This window comes from Lasioglossum baleicum, chromosome 15 (assembly GCF_051020765.1).
Source record: "Lasioglossum baleicum chromosome 15, iyLasBale1, whole genome shotgun sequence".
NCBI lineage: Eukaryota > Metazoa > Arthropoda > Insecta > Hymenoptera > Halictidae > Lasioglossum > Lasioglossum baleicum.
In genome coordinates, this window is record NC_134943.1 from 11,757,586 (window position 1) to 11,773,346 (window position 15,761).

The window sequence follows — 15,761 nt, forward strand, 5'->3', positions numbered from 1 at the left end:
CTCGGAATACGGGCGAAATCAATCGCGCATGGAAAAGAAAACAGTACGGCGCGGCGGCGTGGCTCGCCACGTTATGTCGCGGTGTGGCGTAGCACGAGAACACGACATTCTTAGAATCGCGCAACGATTATCAAGCAGTTTCGCAAGCGGGTTCAACTTCCTCGCGATCCGTCGAACAACCTTGCCCCACACCTCCCTCCAGAACCTTTTTCCCCCGCAGAATGTTGATACAGATGCTGACTCGAGTTAATTATCAGACAGAGATACGCTCGTCTACTGTCTGTCTGTGCTAACGACTTTCGACATTCATCCGATAACGACGCTATTTAACTCTCGACGAAACACTACCCGTCAGAAAATTCGAAAACATTGATGTGCATATCAGTCGTTTGGCTGGTCTCTTCGTTAGCGTGGCCTACATTTGAGCAGTTCAACGCTGCATCAGCAAGGAATCGGAATCACGACAGGGATTCGTTTGATGCACGGCATCTGGTATCGGTGAACGTTTAACGAGGCCCTGCAGCGTGAACACGATTATTTCGGAAATGTTCAAACATCGTCGTTCCATTCCTCCATTTCGGAAACATTAACGTGTTCGCAATAAATTGACAAATGGTTTCGATCAACTCCAAGAAGCAGAGAACACGTTCAAATTTAGACCGTTCGAATTTCTCTTTGCTGTTTTAAATCGCATAAAATCCGCATTCTACGATTACGTAGTCGTAGAGAATTTCTTCTCTGATTAATATCATCGTGGAGCAGGGGATTTTTTCCAGGCAGAAATCGGTAAACAGAATGATTTATGAATCGAAGGAGTTTAATGTGTACGTTCATGAGAGAACCACGATAACGGATGGTGCACCGGTATGTGCATCGTTCTTTTATGAGTGCCGTAGACGTACAAAGTTTGGCAAAAATATCGAGCATTTGTCTGTCCCTTATCTAGCAGGGCGGTCGCGAGATACGGTGCCGATAAATTCACATAAATTCCGGCGAATCTGGAATCTCTTGAACGAAAGGAACGCGCTCTCGGATCTGTCGGTTGCGGGGTCGGGGGAACATCGGGGAACAGCCAGGTAATGGAACAACATATAAATCAACGATGCAAACAAACATCGCGCGTCACCCGTCGTAACGAGGACCCCACTGTGTCCGCCGGCTAATAAGCCCGCATTAGGTGTCGGTTAGATACAATTACGAACGTTAGTGACTGTTTATCGTTATGCAACGGCCGTGTAGTCGCGACAGGTGGGCATTAAAGTTTATTAACAGTCGACCGAGTGGCCGTGCCCCCTCGAAGCGTGGTCAATACCGTGATTCAGGAATTGTTCAACCGCTCGGGGATCATCGTTTCGGGAGACTCGGGCGTTCCTACAGAATGAGAGAGACAGACACGCACAGAGAGAGAGAGAGAGAGAGAGAGAGAGAGAGCCTTGAACATTTATTTATGACGCTCTCCGGAGAGATAGGGGACGAAACTCCTAATTTTAGGAGTACAGTAGTCGCCCGTTGTACGATACCTGCTAAGTAACGACTCTGTCTACCCTCATCTTACGGGCATTCATCCCCAATGAAAGTTGGATCGGTTGCGACCATAGTTTCCTCCTAAATGAAACATGAAAGAGAATATCAAATGAAATTTCTTTCTGCAGGCATCTATCGCCGGGAAAGAACTTCTTTGAGCGCGGGAGTAACAGCACTTTATTAACTTGGCCTTTTACTTTTTTGAAGCAGCTGCCTCGAAGGACAAATAGTGGTTGTGGAAACGTTCACGGCGAACGCAGGTGGAAAATGTCGATGCTCTACAATTTCTGTTGTCTCTCTACGATGAACTCTTCAGAAACACGTTTCGAGAAAATGTTTTCTGCGCCGTTCTATTATTATCAATCGTACGAGGAATCGCTGTTCACAAAGGAAACGAGCGAGTCAACAACTAAAGTTCCAACGGAGTGGCCAGTGATTCACGCTGCGCTGTAACGTGACTTTAAATAACTAATAAAAAAAAGAAGACGAAGCTTTCAACGATAAGATTACGCGGACGCATCCTCGGTACACAGAAAGAAGACTATTTCACGGAAGTCTGCGTGGCAAACGATCGCCAGAAAGGAGATTGTAACACGCGACTAGCTGTCGTGCGCTCTATCAAATATTTATCAATTAACTACGACCCTTTTGTTGCGTATGAGGGAAAGTTCTGTCGCATTTTAAATAAGCAGAGGTAATTTTGCTCGTAAATCAGAAACACATGTTGCTAGTGAGTCATTGTCGACTGAAAGATGGCATCGAGTTGTTTGAAACAATGGAAATTATCATTGAATAATATCAAACAAATATTTTTATAAATCGTTTCAAATGTTTTCTTTAAAATACGACAGAAAGAAGCCTGTTTGGCTGCATCGATAATGTGTTAAAGCGTTCCAAAAACAGAATTGTGCTAATTGAATTACATTGTATTTCAATTGTATAGTAATTCAACTACGTCGTAACTGAATTACATAATTCGATCCTTTCAATTAATTCAATTACTAAGTATTTTAATCAGATGTGTAATTGAAATACAAAATAATTGAAATACGATATAATTATTGAAGAAGTGCGATATATTTTTATGTTTTCCTTCCATGTACATATATACTTGTTTGCTATCTGTGCGGCGTACTTTCTTTTTCCAGTTTTTTGTTGTTGTTTTTGTTATTAGATAATATATTTCGTTTTACTTACATATATGTAATATTAATGTTTGTTCAATGAGTCTCATTAGATGATTGTCGTTATCTTTTCCTTTAATGAATATCGTAGCCTAGGTAAAGTAGGGACATGTTTCCTTTTTCTGCTTTTCATGTTTATGTTTGGAATTTTAAAAAATGTGTAACGCAGAAGTTATTTCTGTTCTGGAGTACAATTATTTGTACTCCAATTGCAATTACGAATTACATTGTAATTTAATGGAATGAGAATCTGAATTATAAATTACAATATGACTGAATTACAATGTAATCCAATTACTTTGTAATTATAATTCCCGGAGTAATTCGATTGTAATTCTGCACAACTCCGCCCAAAAATTGCAGAACCATAGCGCAGAAAGTCCTGCCAATTAAACGACCCGCCTTAGCCTGAGAGCATAAAAAAATGTCGAACGTTGGGAAAGCCCGTATAACCCGGCCCGTTTTTAATTATTTCGAGCGCGTTTCCGCGGCGCGCACCGGTACGAAAACAGGTGTTCTCGATCCGAGCGGCAGGCTCTATCCACGCAACGGCCATTAAAATCGAACGAAACACGGTTTACGCGAGTCTATTTCCGAGGATTAATCCGCAGCGTAGACGAGCATCGGGGCGTCGTTAAAATTTCATTGTCTCGGCATCTACGAGGCAAGGCAGGCCGCGCGCGCGAACGAAATGCGCTCAAATTGGTTTTACCGTCGTCGTAAATAGCAACAGTTGGGAAATTAACATCTGCCCGTCCGATGTAAATCCCCTCGACCCGCCCCACCGTCCTCTCTCTCTCTCTCGCTCTCTTGCACTCCCATTACACCGGCCACCCCCGCAGGGCAGTCGATCTTGAAGCTCGTACTCCGGCAAATTGCGCGCGATCGTAAATCGACCGGCAAGCCTGAATCTACACGCGAAAACTATGTTGACAAGCTTCGCAGTTCCTTGTTTTCGGCTTCCTGCGCCGTTAGACGAGTCTTCGAAAATATGTCTGCGAACGGACTTGTTTAAAACAGCAAGAACAACTTGTGCGATCAAAAGGTTTTATTTTCAAATTCTAATTTAAACAAATATTGACGCATTTTCTATTCTTTTATCTCGCCGAATGAGAAGGAGAAAATGCCGCCGTTTCGTTAAATAATGTGGTATTTTGATGGTGGGAACAACGCGATAAGAATCGCTCGCCACTCGTAAAATTAAAAGCAAAAATAACTACCCCCCTCTCTCTCTCTCTCTCTCTCTCTCTCTCTCTCTCTCTGTGTGTGTGTGTGTGTGTGCTTCGGTCGCTATTTCGGAGACTGCAGCGACGTTCCAGTTAAATCGAGTTATCCATCTCGCGAGCAACGACTCGTTCGCCGAAATAGTTTTATGGGGGATGATTTCCCAGTTAAAACACACATCGAGCGCGTAAAACGCATTTTTTCCGGCCGCCCGCGCCACTCCATTTTCGAGGAAATCGCCTTCGAATCTGTTTGGACGCGCCGCGTCGAGCACGGGAATCGCTTCTCTCGAAAATGATACCTCGCGCGGGAAAATTGTTATTCCGTGTTTTTGATTTCGCTTCTTTTGCGAACTGCGCGCCGTTTATTGAGCGCGATCCGACTCGACGTCAGTTCGAAATCTTTTAATGTGTAAAATATACTAATCTTTGTTTTATTTATATATATATTTTAACTCGAAAATTAAACAACATTTCTTCCGACCTGTAATATTTCCGTTCCCCATGATTTTTAAAATTCTATGGATATGAAATTGATATAATACCCCGTACAATACCTAAATGTTTAGTAATTGATTAGATACCGACACATTTTTAATAATGTAAGCAATATTTTTCAGCACAGCGGTAGAGTATAAATATGTTTCGTCGCTGAGAAGGAATTGCGGGACTTTCGGTGGCACTGAATGGGACAGGATGCCGAATCCGAGAGTCTACGTTCCCGGAAACGGGGAAATTCAAAGATTCTTGAATTTCACCGGACTCGAGCACGACAAAGAATTGCGTCCGTATCATTTCGCTAACACGCAGCCATCGTGCGGTTATTTCGTATCAACGAGAGGCACGAATCTTTCCCACCGGAAACGGCACTTGGCGTAATGAGATATCCACGCGGAGACACGTTCTCGGTACGCGATGTTTTTAATCTCCGCTTCGGAGGAATCGGTCATTGTCGCTGCTAATAACAATACGGGAGAAATCGTTGTGTCTGCGAAAGAGTGCCATAAGTACTCGATTTAACTACGACAATAAGATACGGTCTGCGAGAATAATCATTTTCCAGTGTCGTTTGCATCATCCAGACACACTCCCGTCTGTCTCGTTTATTTTCGATTTATCTTCGTTGAACAGAACATCGAACGACGTAAAGAAAAAATGAATAGCGTTGATTCTAGCTATTATCGTGAATGTTCATTCAGAACTTGTTTCGAGGAGTTCTTCAAGTCGGAAAGTTTCGTTTCGTTGAAAGACACCAGTAAAAAAGCGACCGTTCAGCAAAAGTTGCTGTTTTATATTCTTCGCCTTTACACTTTCCCACTGGCTTCATATCATTGCGTTGTTATACAATAAAATAGGGGTGTAGACGCAGCTGCATTTTCCGCAATATTAATTACACCTTGGATATGCGAAGCATAATTACACGAAAGCTTTAACGACAATGTAGCAGTGCCTTTACTTCATCTATACCTCACGGCAAATACGTGTCGCTACAACTTCTGAATTTGAATTTTCATCATCCGGAGGAATCTAATTTCGTATGCAGATATCTACGGCCTAAAAATGGCACCGGTTACAACGGTGTGAACGACTGTTTGCATTATTCTGTAACCTACCCCCTTTTCGCGCCGCGCGCTTTATCTCGTATAAATAAATAAATTAAGCCGCAGTAAAAATATCACGAGAGAGTATTGTTTATCGTTCGCGGATCGCGCCGTTGAAAAATTTCCATTCCGTTCCAATCCTCGGTTACTTCCGCTTTGCGCTTTGCGCGAGCCGTGCGTGCACGATCAGGCGACCGGCCGAACGAACGAACGAACGGTCGAGTTAATACACCAAGAATCGTCGCGATCTGTTGGCGAAAACAAATGCAAATTCATTGTCCGGTGTGCAGCGTGCGCGGCGCGTCGTTATTACGGCAATTAATTAAAATTCCTGTCATTATTCGCCGTCCTCCTGCTCCAGCCCTGAAACCATGCGTGAACCGCGGCCGTACGGTCATTTTGCATGCACCCTCAAAAAGGCCTTCTGTCGTATTCCTGATGACATACTATTGCGATTGGAAATTGCCGTGCACGCACGTCACCCGATCTAACCGAACGCTTTAAAACAACTGCACACACGTGAACTGGGAGCAGGCTAAGTGTCGAGCCGGCCTCTCGTAACGCGAAACGCTTCTTTAAGGTTATACATCGCTAATTTCCCCGACCCTTCGCGCTATCTCGCGACACAACTTCGATCGACCCTCTAACGAGGTGCCGGTCCCAGACGAGGGTCTTCAAATTCTTGGAAACTCAGTTATTTCGTGTTCAATGTTCAGTGATTTTTCTCACACTGTATTCCACTATCTTTTTTATGCAGACTCTAACAAGATGAAAGAAATATTCCGAAAAATCCACCTTGTATTATTAGTAGACTGCGGATCTTTATGCGAAATGCAAAATATCCTGCATTGATCGTAGGAAGCAGGAATAAAAAAAAATCGATTTCATACCTTTACCGTTTTATATTTCACCCAACCGGTTTCTTGATAAATGCATAAAGATAAAGGCGAGTATGTAGTAAAAACGTTTTTCAGGCTCCCAGTCCCAAGAAAATCTGTTTCGACTCGATTTTAAGATTTCACGACATTCTGGCTCCTCGAAGGCGAGTGTCAACAATCACGCAGTGGAAACAATTAAAGGACACGGGGGCGGGAAACGTTCTTCGTGTGCCACGGATTCGCTGAAAGTCTCGTGGCTGAGTTCTCTGCGTTATGTAACGTAACAACGTGTGGTGTAACGGGGCAGCTCGCGCGGCGTGGGCTTTTACATTGCCCGTTTCTGTGCCACGCACCAACCCCCCCCCCCTGCTTCGTCCCGTCCGGCCGTAGTTTCGTCGCTTAGGGACAAAAAAAATCGATAGGCTCTCTCTCCCCACGATTCTCTCTCTCTCTCTCTCTCTCTCCAACTCCCACTCCCCCTCTCTCTTGTTCTTTCAGTTCCTCCCCCCGGTGATCCCCCTTCGAACCCACCGCCCCAACCCCCGGGGTTCCCCCCGCGTGCTGTCCTGCTCTGTGTGCTTTACCATGCGGAGTTCTCGTTCTCTGGCTGTTCCTAGCGTGCGGCAAAAAGGTGTACAAGCGACTAACAAAGCCTCGGGTTTTTTTTACGTTTATGCACATTTCCGCCCCTCACGGTTTCATGCCGGTGCCCTGGCTCTGCCAGCACCGCTCCGCTCGGCGAACGAACGAGAAACGAGCGGATGAACGAACCAGTCAGCCCACGAATCCGTTAGCGACGAAACACGCATCGCTAACCTTTGGATCGGTCGCACACAGCCCGCTCTTTACACCGGTGGGGCCAGTGTAAAAATAAATTCGCAAATGAAACGTGAATTCCGCGTCTTTGTCGATAACGAACCGCCGAGGGCCGATCCTATACGCGATCCCGATTAGCCTGCGTCTACAGAGACTCGCATACGCGAGGGCTGACTGGTCCGGATGGGCCACACCAATTACAGGATCAAATGTTCCCTTTGATCCGAATCGATGCACGCCGATCCGAACTCCCACGAAAGACGCACCAACCCCCACCTCTCCCGCACCTCGACGAAATTTCGACAGGTCCAGAATGCTCGATTGGACTAATGGACGGTATCCCTTAAACTGTTCCTTCCTCTTTGTCGGGCAACTTCGCCTGTTTCGAATGTTTGCTCCCTTTGATTTCGCTCGACCGACAAGCCTCCAAGTTCCTGTCAGTCCAATCCCTCGTTCCACGAACGATACCGATCCACGCTCCACTCTTACCCGATCCTCGAATTTGGTGTTTGAATGATCGCTACGGATTTGCTAGGTGCCGACGAGACAAGGGTTTCCGTCTTAAGGGACGGGGATGATGCCAACCCTCCACCACCCCACGAGCGACTTGATTGATGCAGATCGAACATAATTATGAACGCGAAACGAAATTCTATTTCAGACTGAACTACCCTTCTCATTTTTTGGACTAGTCCATTCTGTGATAGCCAGGCGTCCTATTTTTAGATTGAACTACCCTTGGGAAATCGTATTTTATATTGAACTACCCTTAGCACCCTTAGAAACGAAAAAGCATTTAACCGTTTTAAAATAAAGTTTACATTATTAAATATATATCGGTGTATCTAATCAATTACTAAATACTTGGGTATTATACGAATTGTATTCATATCCATAAAATGTGGTAGTGTGGTACGAAACAATGCAGGTGGTTCTCTAGATAGCTCTAATCTCGAACGACTCTTGTCAATTATTTTATTATCGCAATTTTTGTAACGATATTTACACAATGAAGCTTGATTAAACGATATTTTCCAGCCTTTTACTGCGATTCGAAACAATGAATTCTATTTTTGCATCTGCTGATATTTCACAGCGTTATCGCCATCGCTGTACCTGCGAGGACATTACGTCACAACCTACTTTCTCATATAGAGCCGCGTCGCACATCATATTGTAATTTCCGCTGAATTAATCGCGTTCTGCACGGCGACAATTTATATTCTAACATTCTAGACGTTTCTGCTGAAACGTCGTGTCAGCGCCGAGGCTCGAATTACTCGAAATTGTATCCTAGATGAATGATCCCATCATTCAACAACCAACATTATCTATCATACCACGGCACAATATTGAACTCTGCACTTTGAAGCGCCATTAGAAACTACCTAATTCATGACTAGACTGCGGATTTTATGCATTTATGACCAAAATGGGTAAATACAATTTAAAACAGTGGAGGCATTAAAAAGATTTAAGCCCACCAGTGTGTTAGTTTTACCTGAATAAGGTAATTGAAAGAAGAATGAAATTTTTATTTGGCTCCTGTGTCTTGCAATCAATGCAAACATTTTTTATTTTGCATGAAGATCCGCAGGTCTAATCATGACTATATTGCTAACAATTTAAGGACTGCGCACGACATTAATATTCGATCATTTTTCACAGAGAACCTACTATCGCATTTTTATTTCCGTTTCGTTATCCGAAACCAACGAGTTCGCCGCTGGGAATGAATCAACCGAGCAAGAATCTCCCTTAGATTCTTGTAAATAATGCCAGCCATAAATATCGCGTAGAATTCGGATCGGTGAAATCTATTAACATGTTTAGACGTCTCTTACAAATAGACTTTCAGTATCATCCTGTCCGGGGGGGTTATGAATGACTGGGAACGGCGAAATCTCCTGCCGCCCCCGCGGTACGATCTAGTGAACCGTTTCTCTTTCATGCACTCTCGAGGAGGAACAAGAACGGGCGCGGGTCGCGACTTATAAATCACGTCGACAATCGGGGTTAGTACAGGCACCCTTGGAAACCTGTTCCACCAGAGCGTCTCGTCGGCCATTGTTCCGCTCCATTTCGAACTTTCCTGACCCCCGGTGTATAAAAGGGTCCCGTCTAATCACACGTATCACGCATGTTAATTAACGGCCCCCGGGTCCTTTCTACATTGCGAACAACGACGCGAGATAACCGTAAATTGCTTCCAATTTAACACACACTGCCTAACCAGGCACCATCATTTGTCACGGGGAATAAAAATAAAAGAAGAAGCCGCGGACCGTGTCTCGTCACCTCCGTTAAATAGCCTTTCAACTATACCGTTCGCTTTGCCCTCCCTTATGGTCGCCGCAACTGGTAGTGGCAACGCGATTATTAAAAGCTATACGGACAATAACAAATAATTATTTACCGCGTCACTGTTCTCGACGAACCGTGAACGCAATATGACTGTCGAATTTCTTTAAACCTGTAATAAATGACGAAGCGAAGTTGGCATGAATCGTACTCGGTATTTTTTTCTTTTTGCATGAACAGTTTTCAATTTGTGATTTTATCCTTATCGCGGATAGCTTGTCTTCTGTGATCTTACTTGCGAATTGTTAATATACAGCTGCAATAAAATCCGTGTAAAATTTTTGCACGACCAAGGCGGATGTGGAGTACTCACCTATTTTTCTCCAATTCGTTATGAGTAGTCCTGCAAATGGAAAAGTGTCCTCATTACCAATTCAACCGATAAATTTGTTTTCGATGATAAAAAGGAATGGCGAAATGTTTTAAGTTCGCGAACGTCGAGCAATGTTTCAAAGAAAAAATCATTTTTGCAAATTCGAATTCAATGTTTAATTTGACGCGCAAGCACGATTACACGAGTGCCCGATTGTTTAAACTGTGTGTAATCTGGTGTATAATTTTATTTTTTGTTCCACGCGTACCGTCGATTTACACGCTCGCATATCGTGTCCACTGTGCGAAACAAATCGGTTCGGGAGTGGTCAAATTGTAACCGAAACAACAGTTGAGAGCAGAATTGTCAAGCCACTGACGTGTAGAATACAGAGAAAAAAAAGAGAAAATTGTAAAACGCAGAGAAAATTTATCGAGTTGGAACGAAGTTATTGAATTTTTCGGTGCGCACTTGTAACCAAAACGCTTCTGGAAACAATTCGAACAAAAATAACTGGAACGAAGCAAGTGTGCAACGCGAAACGTTCTAACTCGTCGGGGAATTACAGAATTTCCGTTTCCTTCTGAATTCGTAAATTTTTATTCGTGTACGTGCATTGAGCTGAATCATGAAAATATTGAATATTGATGAACTGGCGATAACAATGACCGATTATAATGTACTGGAAAACAAATAACAAATGCAAAGTGTTCCGAACGAATGTCAACTAAATCGTACAGTGTAAATTACAATTTAAGAATTAAGTAGAACAACGTTCCTCGAAGTTGAAGGATACGTTCATTTTGATCGACGGATATTCGTTACAGTAATGAGAATAAATGGTACCAACCTGCTGCCCTGGGATTTTTTCGTCTTTGGCCTTTTTGTGACCGTCCGCATGTCATCGGGCATCGGCATCGTCGAAGCGTAGCCATGTTCAGCTTCTGCAATGACGAACCAATTGTCAGTGGCAAGGAGAGACAGACAAGGAAGGAAGAAGAAGATAGAGAGAGGGAGAAAGAGAGGAAGATAGAATCGAACTGATATACACTCCCGTCCATAAGTCACCGGACACTTGTTCAATTTTGGTTGCAGACGACTTTTTGCATTTCCAATGTAGAAATTTCCAAAATATCCTATATCTTCTAAATTTTAATTGTTATTCTTATATTTTCCAATTTGGCTTCTAGAGCTGTCCATAATCGTCCCACAAATTCTGATCTCTTTTTTCCAACATTTATTCAAATAGTATATGTACAGTATAAGGACCATAACTGATTCCACACACTTTAAATAAAAACAACTTTTTTTATGAATGGACCGAACTACTTCAATTTCTCTGTAAGGCTAGAAGAATTAGTTTAGTAAACGATGTGTAAAAAATATGTTGAAAAATTGCATTTGGACGGAATTGTGAAAAACAATAGTAAAAATTGATTTTTACAACTTTTTCAGCTGGGCCAATAACGAAAATTCAAAAGATGTATCTGATCAACTGGTATAAATTATACATATACGCTCTGAAAATTTCATCGAAATTAGTTAATTGGTTTGCGAATTATAAACGATCAAAAGTGATAATTTGTAGTGTACCATAAAGTGGCAAGTTTTACCATTTTTGATCGTTTATAATTCGTAAACCAATTAACCAATTTCAATGAAATTTTCAGAGCGTATATAATTTATACCAGTCGACCAGACACATCTTTTGAATTTTCGTTATTGGCGCCCAGCTAAGAAAGTTGTAAAAATCAATTTTTGGTATTGTTTTTCACAATTCCGACCAAATGCATTTGTTCAACTTATTTATTAGACGTCATTTACTAAACTAATTCTTCTAGCCTTACAGAGAAATTGAAGTCGTCCGGTCCATTCATATAAAAGTAATTCTGATTTAAAGTGTGTGGAATTAGTAATGCTCCTCACTGTATATATTTAATTTTCCTTTGAAGTAAATATTATCGTATAAAATAGCTACATCTAATGAAAATAAAACTAATGAACTTTCTTTCTTAAAGATAAGTAAGCGTCCGGTGATTTATGGACGGAAGTGAACATTGCCGTTCAGAAGCATATAAAATCTTTTCGAAAATCATGTAAACGACTATGTACCTAGGCCCAGCAACTGGGAGTTCAGAGTGAACGCAAAGGGGTTAACAACAGGCTACTTGATCAATTAACTGAATGGGAATATCCTATGAAACCCCGACACCATAAAATCGAGAAAGGTGGGCTCTTCTCTAACTGTCCATCGTCGGACGCGGACGAGGAGCAACTAGAGAGGTACCGGACGTTTCGATTTGGAAGGGACGATTCCAATCGGCGCAGGGCCATAAATTTCTGAGCCCTTTGGTGAATGGGGAACAAAGGGATTCGAAAATTCGCGAAAGTCAGTGGACTCGTATCTCTTGGCCGGCGCGGCGTTCGCGCGCGATCGTCGATCCCCGGAGCAGGAAATTCCCCCTTCTCCTCTCTGTCCGGGGCCACTCTACATTGTTACGTTCTCGGATTTATTTGACTGGGGATCGGTTACTCGGTTCGTCGTCCGAGAGCGGGTCTCGTTCGCCGGGACGGCGTTAACTGAAATCGTAACATAAATCCCGCTCTTTTCGAGCGAGGATCGTCGAAGCCGGCGCGAAGCGGTGTTTGCGCGGCGCTTTAATGCCGCAGTAAGTTACGCTCGCAAGACAGAACGTGACTTTATTCCGCCGCGTCGCCGGCACCGTGTACGCGCTTAACGAGCACGAGTTCGCGAGTCGTGTACGCCGCAGCGCGGTTTTTTCGCGAGCGAGCCCTCCGCGCGGAATCCTCGCCGCGCCGAGCGAAGCACACGCTCGAGAGTATGCGAACGGTTCGCGATTCTCCTAAAAATAACTCCGTTGATACCAGATCAGTGAAGCGTGTGACCATTTTACATTTTGCGGGTTTTGCGCGAATTTTTCGGAATTAAAAGAAAAACTGTTGTCTTGAGATACAATATATCAAAATTTAAATTGCTCCGATTGAGAATAGCCCATCAAGAGGGATAGATTCGTCGTTCGTTGCATACTAACGATTCCCACCACGAGTTGTTAGAAGTTCTGGAACTCGTGTTGAGGCTTGTGGTAGCTACATGATAGTCCGAACAGCTTAGGGTGTGGGGAAGTACGGAGTGGAAAAGTGGAAAAACAGATCGCGCGATTGGTCACCTCTTTCCGTGCGACGAGCGAGGTTCTACCGTATTCCGGTGCTCTAACGTAGTTCCGAACTCGTCGATTTCTACAAGTAAGTAAGTTACTTTTCAAGGGACGTTGGCCAGGACGATTCTGTTCTAAATAAACAATCTCCGTGGCCACGCGAAATCCAGTTACACGGAGTGCGGAACGACCCCTGGTAAAAGTTCGATTCCCTTCAGAAATGACGAAAAATGCAATTACCGGTAGCTCTGGGACAATTTCACCTTTCCGGCATCGATCGACCGGCTGAAATTATATAAGTGGGCGGAAAAGACGCAGGGAAGACGAGAGAACACGTGGCAAAAGAAAACGAAAAGTACAGAAAGATATCCGGAGCAGCGGACATACACAAACGCAAGCAGAGACACGTACTATAGTGTACACGAGCCGGGAACAGAAGACCAGTCACCATAACGAGTGGCGCAAATTATAAATGCCTCCTTTGGCGAGCCTACGGTGTTCTCCGATCCTCATCATCGTACAACAGGCCTAATGGCAGCCAGTGAAAAAGAACACGCGCGCCCGCGACATCGACCATCTGTCCTCGTGAAAGAAGAAAAGCGTCTCGCTCGCATGCCATGACCATAAGGCCGCACTCGCGCGTCATGCAAAAGAGAAATTCGCGCGGTGAATAGCGAAGCCGAACTTACGCGAACAGAAAGAGAGGCGAGCCGTGCCTTATGGAACTCGTTTTTAGAAACTGATGAGGCGACAGAGGGGCATCAAAGGAAGGGGGACAGGGTCGCGGGGGCTATTTCCAAAAATTTCAACAAAACAGGAAACCCGTCTCCCTTTGCGTGGGAACCGTGCAACAAAGAATACAAAAGAATAGTGATCTTGTTGTCCTTTTTTTTCTCTCTCCTGGTTGCCCCCCTTTTTCACCTCGTTGACGCTAAATTATTACCTGGAGCGCCTCGCTGACGCGGTTTGCTACACCACGTAACAGTTCCGATGAAAGATCGGAATCGCTAAATGCGAGGAGATTCTCGGAAGGAGTTAATAATGTACGTGATTCTTTATCATTAAGAGCGCTAATTAACAATCCACCATTTCCCTTCCGTTAGAAAGTAGCAATATAATCCCCGAGCATCTCTTACATTTCGCTCGGATAAAATGGCGCAAGATGGCGGAGATTAATTGTACCGCGTTTTTTTCCACGGTGTAAAGCAGTTGCAGGAATTAATGGCGGACGCGACAGTAACCGAATCCCGGAGAGTGACGATTTCTCCTTTTCCAAGGGAGCACAAAATTCGATTCCACTCCAATTTTTTCATTTGAATTCGCACAAAATTTCAGAGTCTGCATGGGACTTATGTACATATGTATGTACTTCGATTCGTTTCGCTCGATATCACTTAGTAACTTAATATTCTTCCCTGACAATTGCAAACGGCAAGCCGTCACCGCCTCTCCGGAGCACACCGAGCTGGCAGAACGCAAATGAAAAGCCACGTGTTACGGGAGTAGGCAGTGCCCCACGATATATCTGTCGTACTCCGCTCGTTAATGGTCACGTGAATTTTTTTCGCTAGACTACGTATCCTTTCATTAAGCCGCGGTACACGTGTGAGATTCTTTTTGCCAGCGGTCGCGCATTTGATGTCCGAATTAGCGGAGAATGAACGCCTCGCGTTGAAAGAAGTCGTCAGAGACGCGCGAGAGATTTAAATGAAAAAGTAAGCTTCCCACCTGCGAAGCGGGAAAGAGAGATCGCGTTTGATTGTGTACGTGCCGCGCGTAATATGTATAATGCATTGATATGTAACACGTGACGCCTCTCTGTGTGACGCATGCCTTTATTTTAAAACCCCGACTTTTCCCGAGCGCGATTGTGTGGTGATTTCCGATTCACGAGTATTGTGGTTTGCGATTTCTGATTTGCATACACTGCGGTTTGCGATTTCCGATTTGCATCTATTGTAGTTTGTTAGTCCTACTTTGCATGGATTATTGTCCGTCGTTTCTGATGCGCGACCCTTTCTTGTGATTCGTTGACTTCTGTGTTATGCGATACACGTCTAGTTTGGTTTCTATACACATTTGTCGATTTCCCATCGTCATATTTCGTGTCTTTCGCGGAACTCGATTTACTCTAGTTTAGACAACCAGACGTTTCTGTGATCTCAGACGTTTCTCTTCGTTCGCTTTGTGATTCGAGCTCGTATTTCTGTTACTTAAGTCTCCCTGTGTGCCTTGTGATTCATGGCTTCTGAACTTTGTGATTTCCTCGCGCTCCCATATTTTCTATTGCACTTTGTAACTAGCCTGTGTTTACCAAGTGATTTGTATGTGTATACTTCGCGACAACGGTTCGCGTGATTTCTTCCTATAGTACCTACGTTTATCTACTTCGCAATCTTGTTTTATAGCTCCAGTATAATTGCGATTCGCGTGTACACGTTGCATTTCATAATGCGTATCCACCCACAATTTTTACCCTTTCGATTTCTGTATATCCGCGCACATTCGTGTTACCTCTCCCACCCCGGGTTTCCACCCTTATTTCTCTGTTCCGGCCGTTTCCATCCGCTTATCTTCGTTCCTCGGACTTTTTCTCTGTTTTTATCTCCTTACCGGCTGACCCAGCTGCGTCACAAATGAATGCAGAATTGAAAACTCGTTCCCCGGAATCGTCAACGGAGCAAT

At 43.8% G+C, this 15,761-nt stretch overlaps 1 protein-coding gene across 1 annotated transcript in view; it reads right to left on the reverse strand.

Moving 5' to 3' along the window:
- The window catches only part of Mxd (MAX dimerization protein), a 281,626-nt gene that overhangs the window by 258,032 nt on the left and 7,833 nt on the right, over nt 1-15,761 (reverse strand). Inside the window, exons 3-4 of the mRNA XM_076439723.1 lie at nt 10,751-10,844; nt 9,901-9,930 (exon numbers count right to left, since the gene is read on the reverse strand). Coding sequence (XP_076295838.1) covers nt 9,901-9,930; nt 10,751-10,844 — 124 coding nt within the window. The remainder of the gene's footprint in view (nt 1-9,900; nt 9,931-10,750; nt 10,845-15,761) is intronic.